Here is a 21,342-nt window from a genome sequence, read left to right on the forward strand (position 1 = left end):
TGGGAGCAGTCGTTACATGTTTGATTTGACTTTGTCTTTCTTGCTTTTAAACACTGAAAGACAACAATTCACTGTGACAGGAGTCTGGAGGATGTAGCTTCCTAAGAGCTTCCCATGTTTTTTGGGTCACAAAGCCAAGCCTTGTGTTTACTCAGAAAATTAAATAGAACAAGCCTATATAAGAGACCAAGTCAATTAAATATGGTTTGTTTTGTTTTGAGACAGAGTCTTGCTCTGTCACCCAGGCTGGAGTGTAGCGGCACGATCTCTGCTCATCATAACCTCTGCCTCCCAGGTTCAAGCGATTCTCCTGCCTCAGCCTCCTGAGTAGCTGGGATTACAGGGGCCCGCCACCACGCCCAGCTAATTTTTGTATTTTTAATAGGGATGGGGTTTCACCATGCTGCCCAGGCTGGTCTCAAACGCCTGACCTCATGATCCACCCCCCTTGGCCTCCCGAAGTGCTGGGATTACAGGTGGGAGCCACCGCGCCAGCGTGTTTAGTTTTTAAAATGATATGAAGGCCAGGTGCAGTGGCTCAGAGTTTGGAGTAAGTTTAGAAAAACAACTGCCCTTCCAGTATCCTTTCAAAGACAGGGAATCCTACAGAGAGGCCAGTCTGGCGGGGTTCGACCCTGAGTTCTGAGCACTGTGGCTGTCAGCTGGTCTCGCTAGCCCAGGAAGTTCAGCAGGCTCTACTGACACGGCAGGGGCCTGGGGGCATAGGCTGGGTTATGAGATTCCTGTGACTCCAGGGATGCAAGCAACTTTTCTAGACAGTACCAAGAACAGCCCTCAGTGGCTTGAGCGGCAGGAAAGCCATGCAACTGCACGGCCCTGCCCCAGGCCACGGGCTCTTCCTTCCTCAGGCCGGAGTCCCTCAGCAGCACAGCCACCTTGAGATGGGGTGGGACACACAGGCAGAAGCCAGCCTTTGAGTATTCCCAGATGCTCTCCTTTCATAACACAGCAAGAGAGACAAAAAGGGAGCCCCGAGGCAGGGGTAAGCTCCTGGGGAGAGGGGGCTGCGGGCTTTCTCTACTCAGCCGTCACATCTACCCTGGGCCCTCAAAGTCAAGTCATTTAAATTGAAATTTGAGAGCTGCAAAATAGGTTTTCAAACCTCTGTTTTGTAGTAGCTGCTAAATCTTCCACCAGAACACAAGTTGTCATCGTTTTCTTTCCTCTCGGGATGGAAGGCAGGCGTTTCACAGGGTAAAAAGACACCAACGCAGAGGGGAAATACTTCTCCCCCAGCACCAACTCACTCACTTCCACGTGAACCAGAGACAAGAGGCTCTGGCGTCTGAGCGGTGGGTTAGTGCAGACAGCCAGGTCAATCATTTGGGTCTCCACCCCCTTCTTTTCAGTAGCAGATGTTTGGAGGGTCTGAGTGGTTGTAGTAAGGGGCTCTCTCCACTTTTCATCAATAACACAGCCCCAGTGTAGATAGGGTCAGAGTGGTCTCTGTTGAATACATGGGTAAAAGACAAATTAGTGATAATTGTAGTGAATTCTTATCATTTTATGACAATATTTATTCAGAATGACATCCATTCTGAATAAAAGTGGGACTTTCTGGTACAGAAGCAGGGCTCAGTCATTCTTGACAGTTTCTAGCTCCTCACCTCCTCCCAGTTGCCCAGGGTGGTCCACCCAGATCTCTGCTTTATACACCTGCCAGCTGGTGACCAGCTCCCTATGGGACACCTGGATACAACCTACTGGACTCAGCCCCTGGCCCCCACACCCCTCACGGACTGTGCAGACGTGCCACAGTGACCACCACCCAGTCACAGCAAGATGCCATGAAGCTGATGCCTGCCGGCTCGAAACCACACCCCACAGGAAATGCACTTGAGTAACAACACCCTGGACCTGAATACAGATTTGGTGCACAGGCCGCTGGCTCGCTCCCCAACATCTGGCTGGGCCTGCCTGTTCCCCGTGGCTCCCCCTCCCCACTGGCCTGTGAGGAACGCTGCCTCCTCGCTCCCGCCCGGTTGAGTCACACACCCGCTCTGCAGTTTCATGTGTTCTGCTGTGCTGCCTCCTCCAGCTCTCACCTGACCCTTGCACCCAAACCTCACTCTCCTCCTGGTCAGGACTCTCCCAGAGAGACCATCATGATAGGAATGAACTGATCACTGCTCAGACAAAAGCCACAGGCTGCCTGCCAAGGCCTAGAAGCAAGCTGCTGGTGAGAGGAATGCCAGCACAGCTGGATACACAGGCCTGAGGCCATCAGCCAGGGTCAGGAGGCATCCCACGAGAGCACACACTGTAACCCCATGCCCACCGCCCCCAGAGCCCCATCAGGGAAGGGCCAAAGTTTACAGCCACTCTCCAGGAGAGACCTCAAGACCAATTAGAGGAAAACTATGACAATGATTTTGTTTAATGATAATTTTTCTTTTTCCTAGCACTCTGGAAAGCTACCAGTTTCTTTACAAGTTAAGCATCAATCTGATGCAGGGCAGGTGAGCCCCAAAATTGGGGCTTAACCCTGGAGGATTCATGGCTTCACCCAGGAAGGCATTCAAGGGCCAGCCAGTGGTGTTAGCCAGGCAAGTTTGTTAAAGCAGCAGAATCCTACCCAGCAGCCTGAGGAACCGGCATGTGGCCTGGGGGACAGCCCCACTCCATAAGCTGCCCGATGTTCTGTATCTGTCCACGATGGTGAAGAGACCCTAGGATAGTTGCAAGTCTGAACACAGGGAAATCTTTAGAAATCCCCACGATCTATAAGATTGAAAACAATCCTCTTGAGAATTTCATCTACTTCTGGGATAAAGCAAATGTGTGTTTAGTCACACGTGACTCCAACTGAGTAACTTTCAAGTCATTTCCCTAAGGCAGAAAAAATTCTCCATTATGCCAGCAAAGTGGCAAGGAAGAGCCAAGAACGCTTGATCCCGTCCCCACCACAGGGAACCCCGCACGGCAGGAGAAGAAAGGACATCTAAGCTGGAGACTGGTAGGGTTTCAGCCACCCATGGCTAGGAAAGCGTACACTGCCTCTGAGGGGGCGTGGGCAGCTGCAACGCGGGAGTCACGTGGGAGGGGTTTGCAGGACTCCAGGCATCACCTCTTCACACCAGAGGCAACACCGATGGAGTCATGAGAACATAGTCCAGGTGTGTCCAGAATTGGTGGGTTCTTGATCTCACTGACTTCAAGAATGAAGCCGTAGGTCCTCACAGAGACTGTTACAGTTCTTAAAATTGGTATGTCCGCAGTTTGTTCCTTCTGATGTTTGGACATGTTTGGAGTTTGTTCCTTCTGGCAGACTCACGGTCTTGCTGGCTTCAGGAGAGGAGCTGCAGACCTTCACAGGGAGTGTTACAGCTCTTAAGGCAGTGTGTCTGGAGCTGTTCATTCCTCCCAGTGGGTTCGTGGCTTTGCTGGCCTCAAGAGTGAAGCTACAGACCTTCACAGCGAGTGTTACAGCTCATAAAAACAGTGTAGACCCAAGAGTGAAAGAGCAAAGCCCCCCCCCCCCCCCCAAAACATGTGGCAAAACACCAGTACGTTCCCACTGCCTGCTCGGGCGGCCTGCTTTTATTCCCTTATCTGGCCCCACCCACATCCTGCTGATTGGTCCATTTTACAGAGGGCTGATTGGTCTGTTTTACAAAAAGCTGATTGGTCCGTCTTGACAGGGCGCTGATTGGTGTGTTTACAATCCCTGAGCTAGACACAGAAGTTCTCCAAGTCCCCACAGAGCACTGATTGGTGCATTTACAAACCTTGAGCTAGACACAGGGTGCTGATTGGTGTCTTTACAAACCCTGAGCTAGACACAGAGTGCTGATTGGTGTATTTACAGTCCCTTAGCTAGACATAAAGGTTCTCCAAGTCCCCACCAGATTAGCCAGATACAGAGTGCTGATTGGTACATTTACAAACCTTGAGCTAGACACAGAGTGCTGATTGGTGCGTCCACAATCCCTCAGCTAGACATAAAGGTTCTCCAAATCCCCACCAGATTAGCCAGATACAGAGTGCCCATGGGTGCATCCACAAACCTTGAGCTAGACACAGGGTACTGATTGGTGGGTTTACAAACCTTGAGCTAGACACAGTGCTGATTGGTGTATTTAGAATCCCTTAGCTTGACATAAAGGTTCTCCAAGTCGCCCCTAGACTCAGGAGCCCAGCTGGCTTCACCTAGTGGATCCCACACCGGGGCTGCAGGTGGAGCTGCCCGCCAGTCCCGCGCCGTGCGCCCGCACTCCTCAGCCCTTGGGCGGTCTATGGGACCGGGTGCCGCGGGGCAGGGGGGAGGCTCAGGCATGGCGGGCTGCAGGTCCTGAGCCCTGCTCCGTGGGGAGGCAGCTGAGGCCCGGTGAGAATTCGAGCGCAGCGCCGGCGGGCCGGCACTGGTGGGGGACCCAGCGCATCCTCCGCAGCTGCTGGCCCGGGTGCTAAGCTCCTCACTGCCTGGGGCCGGTGGCTCCGATTGCGGGGCCCGCCGAGCCCACGCCCACCCGGAACTCACGCTGGCCCGCAAGCGCCGCGCGCAGCCCGGGTTCCCGCCCGCGCCTCTCCCTCCACACCTCCCTGCAAGCTGAGGGAGCCGGCTCCGGCCGCGGCCAGCCCAGAGAGGGGCTCCCACAGTGCAGCGGCGGGCTGAAGGGCCCCTCGAGCGCGGCCAGAGCGGGCGCCGAGGCCAAGGAGGCGCCGAGAGCGAGCGAGGGCTGCCAGCACGCTGTCATCTCTCACAGGGCGAAGCCCATGCCACAGGACGGGTCGGTTCTGTACCCGCCGGGGCAGGGGAGAGCCGCCTCTGGTGAGCAGAACCCCGGAGAAGGGATGACGCGGGTGCACCGCGCGGCCTGGGGACACCAAGTCAGACGAACCCGCTGTGCAAGAACATTTTCCACACAGCGGCGCATACCCCCGCCCGGGGGCGCTCGGCAGCCGCACGCGGCGCTCAGAGCGCAGCCCCCACACGCCTTTACTTCTGGAAGGCGGAGACCGCCACAGTGAGGAGTTAAACCAGCTGAGGCAACACAGCGAAACCCCCGTTCCTACCCAAAACCAAAAAGCGGGGCGCGGAGGCGCGCGCCTGCGGTCCCAGCTACCGGGGAGGCCGAGAAGGGAGGATCGCCTGACCCGGGAGGCACAAGCTACAGTGAGCCGAGACTGCCACTGCACTCAGTCTGGGTGACAGAGCGAGACCCTGTCTCTAAAGGGAAAAAAGAGCTAGGAAGAAGCGGGCTGCCTCTTAACTTCGGAGAAGTAAATGAGGAACTATAACCAGTGTCTACCGTTTAGGAACCAAACAAAAGCTGACAGGAATCCCGCCACCGACCCAGCCGCTCCAGACGTTGCCCTGGCCTATCCCGCGCCGTTCCTCAAACTAGACCCGCCCCGACGTCGCCCTGGCCTATCCCACGCCGATCCTCAAACGAGGCCCGCCCCCGATGCACAAGCTCCGCCCTCGTTGCCCGGTCCTGACCCTCGGCCTCGCCCCCGCCCCCTGGCTCTTCCCGCGCAGCCGAATGCCGCGACCTGGCTCCCACCCTTCGTCGCTTCGCGCCGCATAGGAACCCCGCCCCTAGTCTCTCCTCCCGCCTATCCTGAGCGGCGCGCGCACAAATCTCTCCCACGGACCCGCCCACCCTGAGCCTCAACCTGGCCCCTGGCCTTTCCCGCGGCGTCGATTCCAGTACACCGACGCACGAGTCCCACCCCCGATCTCTCCCTCGGCCTATCCCGCGCCGCTCCGCGCAGGACTCCCGCCCCCTACTTCGCCCGCAGCCTATGACGCGCCGCGTCGCTCCCTCTCCTCAAACCCGCTCTCGCCCGCGGATGGGCGCGCGGCTGTGACGTCACGGCGTCGTTGGTAAGGGGCTGGCGGCCGGCGAGCTGCGTAGCTCCCGGCCCCGCGGCCATGCCCAAGCGCAGCTGCCCCTTCGCCGACGTGGCCCCGCTACAGCTCAAGGTCCGCGTGAGCCAGAGGGAGTTGAGCCGCGGCGTGTGCGCGGAGCGCTACTCGCAGGAGGTCTTCGGTGAGTGCCGGGCGGGGTGCCGAGGGTCCGCTGCGTCGGGGCCTGGAACGGGCCGGGCCTCAGCGTCCCCTCTGAGGCCTGAGCGGGGGCTCGAGGGCCCTGCTTTCTGGCCCCGCGTTCCCGGAAGCTGGGAGGCCGCGGGGACACAAGCTGGCCACGCCCAGGGCTGGGGTCAGTGAGGGGGATGTGAGGACCCCAGCGTTCGCCCACCCTGTCCAACAGCCTGAAAGAAAAGGGTCCCTGCCCCTAGCCCCCGCGCCCTCTTCCACGATCCCGGTTAGTCGCCGCCCTGCAGTGAGCGGCACCCGCCTGGTGCTTCCTCAGGACTGTCCCGTGCAGGATGTCCTGGGAGAGGTTGGGGAGCGGGGCGTCCTGCGTGGAGTCAACCCGAAGAGTGCCCCTCCTGTCCCAAGAGGTATCCATGGAGCGCGCGGCCCTGCCAGGCACGGCGGCTTTCTCGGGAGACCAAAGGCAGGCAAGACAGATGTGCCGCGTCTCCCGGGAGCTCCCCAGCCTAGTTGGGGAGACCAGCAGGAGAAGGAATCGCCACAGGTGATCGGGGCAGGCACAGGTTTGTGCAGGCGCACCTGCAGGGATGGCGCGGAAGGCTTCTTGGAAGAACAGTCTGAGCGGAATCCTGTGGGGGCGAGTAGGAGTTGGCCAGGCAGAGGAAGGGAAGGAAGAGGGCGAGGCAGAAGCCAGGCAGCAGGAGAGCCAAATAGGACTCCGTGTGGCTGCAGGGTCCAGTTCCGGGTGGGATGTGAGGGCAGTGAGCTCCCAGGCCTTCTCTGGCTTTCTCCTGTGGATTTCAGGCGTGTTGATCTTATTGATCATCACTCTGACTGGGGTGATTAATACCCTGGGGCAGGTAAAAAGTGGAGCTTACCTTGCCTAGTGATTGGGGCACAAAGTGTGCACCTGTAGAGCAGTTAGAGCATGACCCGGGGTGTGTGATTTACCTGGTGCCGCTTGTGCCTTGGGAATGAGGGAAAGACTCTGCCTCCCGAGTTTCCTCTGTGCGGTGTCTCCAGTGTGCTAGGGCTGTGAAAGCGAGTGCTATTCTGGGCCATGGGGAGGTAAGGGGAATGATGCCGTGGGAACTGTGGCAGAACCGCAAGCGTGTGCCCTCTCAGGACAGTTGAAAAATTCAAACACTGTGCAGGCAAGAAGAGGAAGATGGAAATGGGGCCTGGCTCAGTATGGCTCTTTATTCTTCCCGAGTGCCCTGACCTGGGCGTTGGCAGGTGTGTGCCACTCACCGGGTCAGGTCGGGGAGGTCTGCTGGGTGCAGTGGGCCTTCCATGGTAAATGCAGGACACCTACTTTGAACTGTGTGACAGTTTCCAAATTCCAGGCCACAGCTGTTACCCTGATCTCTTAACCTCGAATTGTCCACAAGGCCTTGAGGACAAGGATTAGCCTCACCACGTGTCTGTCCCATTCCTTTCCCCTTATAGATGGGGGAAGGTGTGGGGGGCCAGGAGGAAGGTGCAGGGTGTTGTGGGCTGGCATCAGCTACTCCATGTGAGTTACCCTGTCACTATTATTGCTGCCCATTTCACGTAGAGCCACATAGAGTTTCTGGGATCTCTGCCTTTACTGTGTTATGGTGAGGTGCAAAACAAAAACCAAAGCATTTCTGGGTCTGGCCCTGGGCATCTGATTTTTCAAAGCTCCCCAGGTGACTGAACTGTGGCCTGATGGAAAACCACTGCTCCCAGGGATGGGTGGGTGTTCTAGAACAAGAGGTCTGGAAGGTTCTGGGATGCTTGTCTTGCCAGCAACTCTGTAGCAGGTGAAGGGGGTGTGCTCTGGCCAGAGGCTGCAGGCCCAGCTCCAAGCCTCTGGCTGCTTCCTTGGCAGGGGACGAGTTTTGTGAATTAGTGCTCCACAGTGCAGAGCTCCCTCTGTGCATTCCACAGAGCCTGGTTTCCAGGTGGGGAGTGCTGGGGAAGCAGAAAAGGGAGAAAGGGGAACAAGCTTAGTGAGGTGAGGCCAGCCGTGAATTGCAGAAAATGAGCCAAGTGATAGGAGAGGGAACCCTTGCATCAGACACAGATGGGGCTGCAGGGCCAGAGCCTTCCTGGAGGAGATGACAGCTAAGCCAGGTAAGGAAAGGACGCACGAGCATTCTCAGCATAGAGGCAGAGCAGGACCCAGCTCGCCAGGGCACAACACAGGCTGGGATTACTGGGAGACAGAGGGCACACAGGAGGACGATGGGGTTCATGTGAGGCTAGAAAGACTCAATGGCCATGCAGGGGCTTCGTTGGTACACAGTGAAGGACGTGAGAATGATTTGTCTTCCCCCAGAGAAGACCAAGCGACTCCTCTTCCTCGGGGCCCAGGCCTACCTGGACCACGTGTGGGCTGAAGGCTGTGCCGTCGTTCACCTGCCAGAGTCCCCAAAGCCTGGCCCTACAGGGGCCCCGAGGGCTGCACGTGGGCAGATGCTGATTGGACCAGACGGCCGCCTGATCAGGAGCCTTGGGCAGGCCTCCGAAGCTGGTGAGTGACACCAGCAGCCCTTTGTGGCTGTGGCACTGAGGGCAGGTGGTGGCACGAGCATTTTTCTTGATTTGCAAGCTCAGGCTTTTCCTCCCTGGGTAAGCAGGAGTCTGACCCAGAGCTTGGCCTTCTGGCTCAGAAGGCTCCTGTTATCAGGAAGTCTCACATTCAAGACTGGAAGTTGTTAAACAGCTTCTAAGTACTGGGCCAAAAAAGCAGCAGAGACTCCCCGGGTATCCCGTCTGCTTTCCGCCTGCAGCCCCCTCAGATAGTCCCACAAGGCTGGAAACACGCCAGTCCCATCTCTATGCAGTGTGGGTCTCAGAGCATCACCTGTGTTGCTGGTTAGAAACGCAGTCCCCGGCTCTACCTCAAGTCTGGTTGGTGTGTCTAGGAGGAGCCCAGGCACCTCTTTGTTAACCAGTAAGGCAGTGGGCCACACTGAGACCCAGATGGGACACATGGAGTTCTGACAAGCAACAGGGGAAGAATGGTCCTTCCAGCACTAGCCTCCAGGTAGCAGAGGGACCTGGGAAGGGAAAGAGCACTGAACTTGGAGTCAACTACAGGCATATCTCACCTTGGATCTCTCTAGTAAAACGGGGGTCCTGTGCACTGTACCAGGCTCACGGGTTGTCAGAAGGATCCAGTGTAGGTGGGGATGGGGTAGGCAGGTCAGAGCCCTCTGCCCTCAGGTGTGCATGGAGGCAGGTAGCCCGGCAGTCCCGGAAACTCCAGTCTCCTTGCAGCCTGACGGCATGGCGTTTCTTTCTCACAGACCCATCTGGGGTAGCGTCCATTGCCTGTTCCTCATGCGTGCGAGCCGTGGATGGGAAGGCGGTCTGCGGCCAGTGTGAGCGAGCCCTGTGCGGGCAGTGTGTGCGCACCTGCTGGGGCTGCGGCTCCGTGGCCTGTACCCTGTGTGGCCTCGTGGAGTAAGTACTTCAGTCCCTGGAGCTGCTGAGATCCCATAGCCCCAGCAAGCCGTGATGGGGGACGGGTGGGTCACCCATGTGGGCCCAGAGCACACACATGTGTGGCCCCTGATGCAGTGCCATCTGGCATTGCCTAACGGGACATGGTGGCAATAGATGCTTGGCCCAACTTTAGTGGTTAGTAATCCTCTCTAAGGGAAAGCTGAACCTCACAGATGATCTGCTCTGTATCCGGCTCTAGTCCCTGTCTTCAGCCACTTCCTGTTCTGATCTTTGAGCGCCCCCACCTCCTCCTCCTCTGGTCTTTGAGCGCCCCCCCTCCCCCCGTCCGAGGACCCCCTGGTTGGTGACACAGGTGCACACTGCAGCTTCACCACAGTCATGCGTGCCGTTTGGTTGTAGACCCTCTCAGGCAGGAAGTGGAGTGTTTGCGTAGTCTCCCATTTGTGGGTGGGTTTGCTGCAGCTGGCTGGATCCCGTCCTTACTCCTAAGGTGGGGAGGGGCGTTCTCACCCTAGGGGCTACTCACCTGGTGGATGGGAGTGGACAGTGTGGAGCCTGTTTGCCCTGCCCCGTGAGAAAGATGACTTCATCCAGACACATGTGGAACTGGCTCCATAGACCCAAAGCAAGCTTAGTCCAAACAATGTCTGAAATTGTCCATCTAAAATAGAAACCACATGTTACATCTCGAGTCCTTTCTCTTGAGCCTTTCTTCAGTCGGGGCAGAGGCCCAGACTCATTGGAGACGGAGAGCCCCGGGCAGGGGGTGGGCAGCACCAGGGAGAAGCGCCGCGTGCCAGTGATCGGCTCCCATGGCTTCAGCATGGGCAGGAGTGGGGTAACGCACCCCATCCAGGTTGGGAATCATCTGCAGGGCTAGCTATGAATGTGGGATACTCTGTCTTTGCTTTTCACCCGCTGAGTTCATCTACTTTCCTAGAAGTAAACTGAAAAGGGCAGGGTTTTCTCATTGTCTGGTGGCCCTCTCACCAAAGCAGAAGTGAACGTAGCCATGGGCAGGTTCAGTGGAGAGGTGGGTCCCAGAGCGCTGCGTGGCTGGCCTCCCACTCCTGCCCTGCACACCATCCTTGAGGGACTCCCTTGCGCCCATTTCCTCCTGGCCTCTACCTACTTTCTGCTGCTTCTTCCTCCCATACCCACAGAGTTCACGTTGAGCTGAGTGGGCCACTGTCCCCACTGTGGACACACTCTTTTATCGCAGCTACAGCACAGGAGGTGGGCTCTGCCCTCTTTCACAAATAAATGACTTGTTCCAGGTCACAAGCCAGAAGTGGCATTCCCAGGCCAGGCAGTCCGGCCGGTGGCACCCGCAGTCTCCTACCCCCTCCCCTGCCATTTCCTACTTCAGGACCAGGCGTCGCAGGAGTGGGGGAAAACAGGGATCTGTCCACACGGCTCTGGTTTAATACAGATGCAGCCCAGCAGCCTTTGGCGTCCTGCCTGATGGCCTGCACTGGCCCACGCCTGGCCCATCCTCTGCAGGGCTCTCCCGCTGGCTGCCGGCGGTGGGGAGGGGCTGTCTTCACGGCTCACCCACAATACTACTGGCAAACTCTGCAAACCAGGTGGCAAGCAGTTCTGGCTGCCTTGTTGACTCCACAGCCCTGTCGTGTTTGGGGTAGCCATTGCCAGTCTCGTTTCCTCGCAACATCTCTCTTAATCACTTTCTCCCTGTGTTTTGCCGGGTTCCCTAGCCTTTACCTTTAGAGCTTTCTTTTTTTTTTTTTTTGAGACGGAGTCTCGCTCTGTCACCCAGGCTGGAGTGCAGTGGTGCGATCTTGGCTCACTGCAACCTCCACCTCCTGTGTTCAAGCAATTTTCCTGTCTCAGCCTCCCAAGTAGCTGGAGTTACAGGCGTGCGCTAGCACGCCCAGCTAATTTTTGTATTCTTAGTAGAGACAGAGTTTCACCATGTTGGCCAGGCTGGTCTCGAACTCCTGACCTCAGGTGATCCTCCGGCCTCAGCCTCCCAAAGTGCTGAGGTAAGCCACACCATAGGCGTGAGCCACCATGCCCGGCCCTACCCTTAGTCTTGATATATCAGAAAAGCACTGTTTGATGTGCTTCAGTGTAAACCATTGTGGTTCGGTGAATTCTGGCAGGTCATCTGGAGGTTTCTTTGGAGAGCTTCTATCCTACTGGAAACCCAGGTTGGGCCCCATGTGGATTGATCGGCAGTGGGAATCAGCTAGGGCTGCTGTAACTGAGTTCGCAGACCCAGTGGCATAGACAGCAAAGAGGTACTGCCACATGGCTTTGGAGACCAGAAGTCTGAGAGGAAGGTGCTGGCAGGGCTGGTTCCTTCTGAGGCTGCAATGGAAAACCTGTCCTGGCCTCTCTCCTGGCGTCTGCTGGTTATCTTTGGTGTTCCCTGTAGACAGCTGCCCCCTCCCTGTATCTTCATGTCGTCTTCCTTCTCTGTGTCCTTCTCTTCACGTAGTCTTTTTAGGACGCTGGTCGTGTTGCCTTAGGGCCCCCATGTCAGTGCCGTCATCTAGACTGATTATGCCCGCAGTGATCCTGTCTCCAGATAAGGTCATGTCCTGAGGTGTTCTGGGTTAGGACTTTGACGTTTAAATGGTGGGGGGTGGTGGACACAATTCAGCCCCTGACAGCAGCTTTTCTCTCCCCTCCCTGACGCTGTCGCAGCTGCAGTGACATGTACGAGAAAGTGCTGTGCACCAGCTGTGCCATGTTCGAGACCTGAGGCTGGCTCAAGCCGGCTGCCTTCACCGAGAGCCACGCCGTGCATGGCAGCCTTCCCTGGACGAGCGCTCGGTGTTCACACTGAACTGTGGGGTCGACGGGAGGGGTGCCTTTTACATGTTCTATTTTGTATCCTAATGACAGAATGAATAAACCTCTTTATATTTGCACAAGAGGACTCTTGTCTGTCAGCACTTCTGAGGGTGGAGTTTGTGACCCTCCACCTGGGAGGGCCAAAGGAGCAGTCAGTGGGCGGGGCCTGCTGCACCTGCTGTCTATCCGCCAGCTCCTAGAGACCCCACTGTGCATTGTGTGAGGCCCCTTACTCACCCCCTGCGACAGGTGGGAAGGCTCAGCCCAGAGCATGCTCCTCTCCAGCTCACCCAGCTGGTAAATGGGGAGAAAGGACCCAGGTCTGGCTCCAGGGTACACAACCAGTGTACTAGACCTTCACGGAGAGAGGTGATACTCGCACCCCATCCCCAGACGCCACTGTCATGCACGCCTGATCCATCACATCTTGGTGTCCACTTTACTTTTTTGGTGCCTGTATGGTCAGGCCCCGTGTGATTGATAGGCCCCTGCCCTCCAGGAGCTTTGCTCTAGCAGGGGAGATGGGCCCAGCTGTGCTCCCTCTGGAGTCGGTGTAGCTTGTGTGGGGCCTTGAAGGAAGAGGAGTTGACAGGAGAGGAGGCGGGGAGGCCTGGAGGACAGAAGAGGGCAGGCTGCTTGAGTGCTGGTCCCCACACAAGTCGACTGAGGCGGGTCCCAGCCCCTCCAGGGATGAGTGAGCAGTTGAGCCACAGCCCCTCTGAGAAGCTCTGGACTAGAGTAAAGGTTGTTTGGGGCAGAGGGTGGGTGGGAGCATGTGCTGGGGACAGTTGAGAAGAGCCTTCGCTGTTCCTGGGAAGCTGTTAGAAGAGCAAATTATGCTGATTCTTAGAGAAAAGTCAGTGGTGCCCAAGTGGTGGGTTGGAGCCAGGCCCAGAGTGGGATTTGCTGCCCTGGGGCCGAGGATATACCACTCCCGTGTCACGGGTAGAGGGGGCGCTCAGAGAGGTGGTCAGCATGGTAAAATTCCAGGGGGCAACTTAGAAGGGGATTGCAGAGGACTGGCTGGGGGCTTCCTGCAATGAGGACGGCCTTGACCGCCTGCTGCGAGCATCGGGAGCAAGTGGCCACGGTCAGCCACGTGCTGACTCCTTCCAGGTTTCCACAACAGACTGCCACCCAAGCCCTCATTTCTGTTACTCCTGTCGCTGCCCCCTCGGGCCTGTCGGCTCTTCCCTTCACATCCTCTGGCTGCATCCCTGCCCCACAGGACCACACTACTCCAGCCAGCCTGCCTCCCTCCCCTGTAGGGTCACTACATAGCGCCTTCCAGGCTCCCTGCTTCTGCCCTGCACCTGGCAGTCTGTCCTTATACAGCAGCCAGATCTGTCACTCCCCTGTCCCAACACTCCAGTGGCTAAACATGTCCTTAAAAGTAAAAGTCTGTGGCCCCACAGCCTCTGGCTTCACCCCTCTTCCCCCATCCCAAGGCTTGCTCTGCCCCAGCCAGGCCTTCCTGCTGTTCTGAGAATGCTCAGCATGTTTCCCCTGCACCCCCCTCGCTCCTTCTGCTTGGGGAGCTCTTCCTCTGGACATCCATAGGGCTCCCCCGGATTCAGCTCAGAGAAGCATCCCAGTGCCCTAATGTGTAGGACAACCCCTCCATCACGCTCCCTCTCGCCCTACCTAACTTTACCACTGGACGTAATGCATATTTAAGTAAATATGCAAATGTACTTATTCTAACTCTACTAACTGAGGTGTCGCTTCCGTGAGGGGTGGGACTTTGCCTAGAGCAGTACCTGGCATATATGTTTGCAGTAAATATTGTTGGTCTTCCAGCTGTGGTGGAGCAACAAAAACTGGCCCATAGATGACTATATATAGAGAGAGACATCGAACAGCAGCCATTGCAGGATAGTAACGCCTGAGAGAGGGAACAAACACCAGGAGCCCAGGGCAGCTGCAACACTGGAGTAGAAATTGCCTCAGTGTTCCCCTAAGGCTCCTGCTGAGGACTGATGGCTCCTGTGTGTGAGGAAACTGCCTGAGGCTGGGGAAAGAGCCATTGGAAGAAAGCGGGAAGCAAGTCACATTCCCAGCACTAAGTGTGGGGAAACATCATTCATGGAGAACAGGGTAGAGGACTCAAAAGGATATTGATGCCATATTCAGGCTAGATTAGCCCTAGACTAGAGACTGCTCTGTGCCTTCCTAACACCTTTAAGTCAAGCCTCAAAAAGACCAAACGGTTGCAAGTGCTTTAATAGCATCCAGAACAAAACTCAAAAGTAAGGGGGAAAACATATTTATTTATTTATTTTCTTTAGAACAAACGAGGCCGGGTGTCAGAGGCTCACGCCTGTAATCCAAGCACTGTGGGAGGTTGAGGCGGGTGGATCACTTGAGGCTAGGAGTTTGAGAACAGCCTGGCCAACATGGTGAAACCCCGTCTCTAAAAATACAAAAATAAGCCAGGCACGGTGGCATGTGCCTGTAATCCCAGCTACTCGGGAGGCCGAGGCAGGAGAATCACTTGAACCCAGGAGGTGGAGGTAAGTAAGCCAAGATCTCAATCTCACCACTGCACTCTAGCCTGGGCGACAGAGTGAGACTCCGTCTCAAAAAAAGAAAAAAAAAAAACAAACATGCAAAGAAGCAGGAACTACACCACACAATGAGAAGAAAAGTTAGTCTGTAGAAACAGACCCAGAAATGACACAAGGTGGTAGAATAATTCTGTCTACTAAGTAGACAAGGACATCAGAATGGCCATTATTAAGAAGGATAGAGGAAAACAGGAGCATGTTAAGAAAAGGAATGAAAGACATAAAAATGGCCCAAACAATTTCCAGAGGCAAAAATACAATGTCTGAGATGGAAAATACACTGATGAGATTAAAACCAAAATAGACATTGCAGAGCAAAAAATTAGTGGACTTGAAGCCATTGCAATATAAGCTATCCAAAAGGGAACAGAAAAAAAATGAGCAAAATGGCAGAGCCCCTCTGAGTTGTGGGACCACTTCAAGCAGCCTACTGTGCCTTTAACTGGAGACCCATGGACGAGGGGCATAGCAGGGTGGAGACAACTTTTGGAAAAAATAACGGCAGGCCGGGCGTGGTGGCTCACGCCTGTAATCTCAACACTTTGGGAAGCTGATGCTGGCGGATCACCAGAGGTCAGGAGTTTGAGACCAGCCTGGCCAACATGGTGAAACCCTGTCTCTACTAAAAATGCAAAAATTAGCCAGGCGTGGTGGCAGGTGCTTATAATCCCAGCTACTTGGGAGGCTGAGGCAGGAGAATCGCTTGAACCCGGGAGGCGGAGGTTGCAGCAAGCTGAGATTATGCCATTGCACTCCAGCCTGGGCAACAAGAGCAAAACTCCATCTCTAAATAAATAAATAAATAAAATAATGACTGTAAAATTTCCTAATTTGGTGGAAACATAAAGCCACAGATCCAGGAAGCTCAACAAACCCCAAAAGAAACATGGAGAAAATTACATGAAGCACATCATCATGAAATTCCTCCAAACCAGTGACAAATAAAAAAAAGCAGCCAGAGAAAAAAGACACTTTGTGTTTACAGGAACAAAGAATGGCAGCAAGACTTCTCACTAGAAACTGCAAGCAGACAGTGAACAACACCTGTGGGTTGGGCAAAGAACTTGAATAAACTTATTTATTTATTTTTTTGAGATGGAGTTTCGCTCTTGTTGCCCAGGCTGGAGTGCGGTGGCACGATCTCGCCTCACCACAACCTCCGCCTCCCTGGTTCAAGCAATTCGCCTGCCTCGGCCTCCCAAATAGCTGGGATTTCAGGCATGTGCCTCCATGCCTGGCTAATTTTGTATTTTTAGTGGAGACGGGGTTTCTCTATGTCGGTTAGGCTGGTCTCAAACTCCCAACCTCAGGTGATCTGCCTACCTCAGCCTCCCAAAGTGCTGGGATTTGTAATCCCAAGCCGAGCTTGAATAAACATTTATCCAAATTTAGTTTTGAAAGAAAAGAATGTCAACCTGGAATTCTATACCCAGTGAAAATATCTTTCAAAAGTGAAGGTGAAATAAAGACTTTTCAGACATACAAAGCTGCAAGATTTACAAAAATTGTCAAAAGAAGTTTTTCTGGCAGAAGGAAAATGACACCAGATGGAAACTGCTTGTACACAAAGATATGACGAGCACCTGAAATGGTCACTGTTTGGGAGGACACAAGAGGCAGGGTTTTTTTCTGATTTTTAAAAGTGCCTGTTGTCCCAGCTACTCAGGAGATTAAGCTGGGAGAATCACTTGATAGGGGTTCAAAGCCAGCCTGGGCAACATGGCAAGACCCTGTCTTTATTTTATTTTATTTATTTATTTATTTTTTTGACAGTGTCTTGCTCTGTCACCCAGGTTGGAGTGCAGTGGCCTGATCTCGGCTCACTGCAAGCTCCGCCTCCCGGGTTCATGCCATTCTCCTGCCTCAGCCTCCTGAGTAGCTGGGACTACAGGCGCCTGCCACCACGCTCGGCGAATTTTTTGTATTTTTAGTAGAGACGAGGTTTCACCGTGTTAGCCAGGATGGTCTCAATCTCCTGACCTCGTGATCTGCCCACCTCGGCCTCCCAAAGTGCTGGGATTACAGGCATGAGCCACTGCGCCCGGCTGACCCTGTCTTTAAATATGTATATATATAATCTCTTTAAAAGACAATTGCCTAGGCCAGCTGCAGTGGCTCACACCTGTAATCCCAACACTTTGGGAGGCTGAGGCAGGCGAATCACCTGAGGTCAGGAGTTCAAGGTTTGGCCAACATGGCAAAAACCCATCTCTACTAAAAATACAAAAATTAGCCAGGTGTGGTGGCGCACGCCTGTAATCCCAGCTATTGAGGAGGCTGAGGCAGGAGAATACCTTGAACCCAGGAGGCAGAGCTTGCAGTGAGCCGAGATTGCGCCACTGCACTCCAGCCTGGGTGACAGAGCGAGACTCCGTCTCAAAAAAAAATATATATATATATATATATATTGTTAAGGAGCATACTGAATGTGTATAGCTTTTGCAACATTGTAAAGTTGAAAAATTATAAGTTGAACCATTGTAAGTCAGGGACCATCTATACATAAAGAACTCCTAACACGCAGCAATTTTAAAAAAATCCAAAAATGGGCAAAGGACTTGAGTAAACATTTGTCCAAAGAATATATAAAAACAGCACACACATGAAAAGATGCTCAACATCACTGATTATCAGGGAAATGCAAATCAAAACCACAATGAGATACCACCTCACACCCAACAAGATAGCTACTATTTGAAAACAAAACAAGTGTCGGGGAGGATATGGAGAAATTGGAACATTTGTGCACTGCTGGTGGGAATGTGAAATGGTGCAGCCAGTGCAGAAAACAGTAGGCAGTTCCTCAAAACACTAAACATAAGCCTGGCACAGTGGCTAATGCCTGTAATCCTAGTGGTTTGGAAGGCTGAGACAGGAGGATCACTTGAGCCCAGGAGTTTGAGACCAGCCTGGGCAACATAGTGAGACTCTGTCTCAAAAAAATGAAAGGAAAATAAAAACTAAACACAGAATTACTGTTTGATCCAGCAATTCCACTTCTGGGTACAGACACAAAATAATTGACAGCAGGGACGTGAACAGGTATTTGTACACAAGTTTGTAGCAGCATTATCCCCAGTAGCCAAAAGATGGAAACAACCCAAATGTTCATCACAGGACAAATGAATAAACAAAATGTGGTCTATACATGCAATAAAATAGTATTCAGCCTTAAAAAGAAATAAAATTCTGACATGCTACAACACAAATGAACCTTAAAGATACTATGACTGAGTGAAATAAGCCAGACACAAAAAGACAAAACACTGCATGATCTCACGTATATGAAATCCCCAGAGAGCTGGGGAGCTACATTCATTCATTTATTCAAAATATATTTATTCTAAATGCAACACAGTATCCTGGATTGTATGTGTATACTGGAATAGAAAAAGAACTTCAGTGGGAAAACTGGTAAAATCCAAAAAATAAGCCAATAAAGGAGATAAAATGAGACAATCGGCAATACTTATTTAATACAAAAAAAGACAGGAAAGGAAAGGAGGAAAAAAGAACAAATGGAATGTATAGAAAAAGAGCAAGATAGTACATTTAAGCTCAACCATATCAATAGTTGCATTAAATGTAAATGGTCTAGACACCTTAATTAATGGGCAATGGTTGTTAGACTTTTTTTTTAAATAACAACAAAAACCCTACATGCTGTCAGCCCCTTCTGTAGCTCTTTCCCAGACTTGCTAGAAGCAAAAGGATGAAATAATTATCTGTTGTATGATAAAGTCAGCCTTTGAACAGACATTCACTGGAAGTGACATCTTCTGGGAAGGCAGGCCTAGCCCTTATCCTGACATGCCCCAGTAGCACTCTCAGCTCCTGGGACCTCGTCTACAACATTGAGGCCCCCAGACCCAGAGACCTGCAGAGCCTTCAGTTACCCACACCTGCTGAAACGTGGGAGGTCTAAGTGCTAAAGTCACTTTCATTATCTTCCTCCCTTCCAGGCCGGCCTTGTGCTGGAAAGAGCATGATGTGGGCATGTGAGAAACACTCACCCATCCACACCCGAAGAATGGACTCAGAGACCGGAGAACAGCGAAAAAGTGAGACTTTTAATGATAGTCTTGCAAGATCGGGTGTCTGGTGGGCAGGCACACCCAGCACAGTTTCAACAAGCAATTTATCCCCTAGTGTGCAGGTCCCTCCCCCGGTTCTTCATAGGCTGAGTACTATGGGGATCACAACCTTCCTGGACGTCACCTATTGGTTGTTGGGCAGGGGCTTTAGGTGTTTTCTTTAGAGTTGTCTTGCTGCATTCTGTTGCAGCCCACAATGCATTGCAATCCTAGTTAGCTCAGGGGCTCTTCAAGTATTTGACTTCTGACCTAAGTAGCTGGGCAGGCTGATACGAACAGACAAAGCGAGCTATTTTGGAGGCTAGTAAACTTTCATTTTAGACTAAACTTTGGTTCAGGTGAGGGCAACTAAGGGACGGGGGCTGGCGGCGACAAACAGGCGTTGGCTATCCAAGCAGGGGCCTAGTATATCCTGTTGCTTCCGTAGTTTGCTGACCTAAGCTGATTTTAGGCACTTTGTCTTGGAAATGGACACTTTATGCATTGTTTCCTTCGGGGTACCTCCGACACAGGAAGGAGAGCTTCCTCTTGGTTGGCGTATTCCTGTTACAACCTCTCCAGACAGCCCTCGCTGTTCGGCAGGCCCTGGTGGGGCTGCAGGATCCTGGCCCTCTCCACCCGCTCTGGCCTCGCTGGCCGGGACTGGACTGCCCCTTGCAAGGGCACCTGCACCTCCTGGAGTTTCCTCTCTGAGACTTGCATCTCCTTGCACATCTCACCCCTCACTGACACCCTCCACCCCACCCCTGAGATGCTGCCTCCTGCTGTAGATGGTTCTGTCTGGGGCTGCTAGGAGGGTCGGGAAATTCTCAGAGGGTCTCCATTTCTGCGTTCATTTTGTTAGGTTCTCAGCCACTTGTAACGGGGACATAACACAGGGTCATGTCTGTATTAATGCCAATGACGTTGAAGCCTCTCTCTCTCTGGACTATAGAACTATCCCTAAGAGGCCAGGTGTGGTGGCTCACACCTTGTAATCCCAACGTTTTGGGAGGACAAGGCAGGAGGATCACTTGAGGCCCGGAGTTCAAGACCGGCCTGAACAACATAGCGAGACCCTATCTCTACCATAGAAAAGGTAAGAAATGGCCCTAAGGCAATCCTATATTGTCAGAGGGGGCCCTGCTGGGAGAAGCAGCCCATGCTCCTCAGCCGGGCTGTCTGGGAGATGCTGCCTCTGCCTGACCATTTCCATACCTTGGTTACTTTCAGTAATGCTTTGCTCAAAGTTTGTGGATATTGGAAGGGCATTGCTGTATTTTTTGGTTTCTAAGAGTCACATTATTGATAGATCTGAAATCCAGATGCCTCTCACCCTCGGAACATCATTTACTGTGTCATGTTTCGTGTATTTCCCGAAAAGCGGTATCAGTTTTGCGGCCTGTTAGAACTGAAGCAATAAGGGATCACCCAGAGGAGAGCTTCGGGCTGCTCCAGATGTGGCTGTTCTTGGCTCCCACAGACCCAGAACATCCTCGCCAGCCTGTGCTCCCTATGGGGCACCCCCTCCAGTGGAAGTGAGGGCAGCCACGCACCCCTGGGAATGCCTTAGAGAGGGGCCAATTGCCATCGCCAGGGGCCTGACTCTGCAACCATCCACACCTACGGGGAGTCCATTTGAGAGATGAGGAAGCTGAAGCTCCAGGCCCCTGGCTCGTGCTGGTCACCCAACCACCCGGAACCTGGTCGCCAACCCGCTGTCAGTTGCTTGGCAGTGGACTCCTCTCCTGGCTCGGGGAGCGGTTCCAGCAGGCGTCCACCAGGTGGCAGCACCGGCACATTCTGCAGGCTGTTCCGGCTCAGAGCTCGATGTAGTGCTCTGGGGTAACCTGGGCCCCAGCCTGTCCCCTCCCACCCCCTGCAGCCCCTCCTCCCGCTCTGTCCAGCTTCGAACAGGCCACTCAGGCCTCCCAGCCTTTCTTCCACCGTGGCCCAGGCCATGACCTTGGCCCCAACTCTGGGCCCTGCCCTATCTGTCCTTCCTGGTGGTCTGTCTCATTCACTGCCCTACCCAGGGGAACAGCAGCTGGGGCTGGGGAGCAGATGGCCACGTGGTCCAATGGTCTCCTTCATGGCTGGGGTGAAGCTGGGTGGGGTCAAGGGAAGAAGAGGTGGATCCCAACAGGGGCAGGGCCAGCCAGGGCCTCCCATCTCCCCTCAGGCCAGGCCTCTGGAGATGGGGGAGGAACACCTTCCATGGGAGGCTGCCCCTGGGAACACGCCTGCAGACTCCCGCCTCAGCCCACCACACAGCCTGTCCCCAAACCTGCTGGGGTGGCGGTGCCCACCAGGAGGAGCTGGGGAGGACCAGCTGCTCTGAGGATGCTGGTTCCCTCCCAGGACTCCCCACTCCCTCCCTGGCCACCCACTCCTCCACCCAGCAAAGTGAGCCAAAAAC

General features: G+C 54.0%; 1 protein-coding gene across 1 annotated transcript; it reads left to right on the forward strand.

Annotated features, from left to right (window-relative positions):
• The first annotated feature begins 5,823 nt into the window (after window positions 1-5,823).
• On the forward strand, window positions 5,824-12,363 carry SIVA1 (SIVA1 apoptosis inducing factor). The gene is made up of 4 exons (XM_055098076.2): window positions 5,824-6,017; window positions 8,331-8,525; window positions 9,304-9,460; window positions 12,134-12,363. The coding sequence occupies exons 1-4, from the start codon at window positions 5,900-5,902 to the stop codon at window positions 12,189-12,191; spliced, it is 528 nt and encodes a 175-aa protein (XP_054954051.1). The 5' UTR covers window positions 5,824-5,899; the 3' UTR covers window positions 12,192-12,363.
• The last annotated feature ends 8,979 nt before the right edge of the window (window positions 12,364-21,342 follow it).

Source organism: Pan paniscus, chromosome 15 (genome assembly GCF_029289425.2).
Source record: "Pan paniscus chromosome 15, NHGRI_mPanPan1-v2.0_pri, whole genome shotgun sequence".
Lineage (NCBI taxonomy): Eukaryota > Metazoa > Chordata > Mammalia > Primates > Hominidae > Pan > Pan paniscus.

Bases quoted from the DNA above. Each gene is read 5' to 3' on its own strand.
- SIVA1 (XM_055098076.2), top strand. From the start codon at position 5,900: ATGCCCAAGCGCAGCTGCCCCTTCGCCGACGTGGCCCCGCTACAGCTC. The intron at 6,018-8,330 runs GTGAGTGCCGGG...GTCTTCCCCCAG, and splicing joins CTACTCGCAGGAGGTCTTCG to AGAAGACCAAGCGACTCCTC. The intron at 8,526-9,303 runs GTGAGTGACACC...TCTTTCTCACAG, and splicing joins TGGGCAGGCCTCCGAAGCTG to ACCCATCTGGGGTAGCGTCC.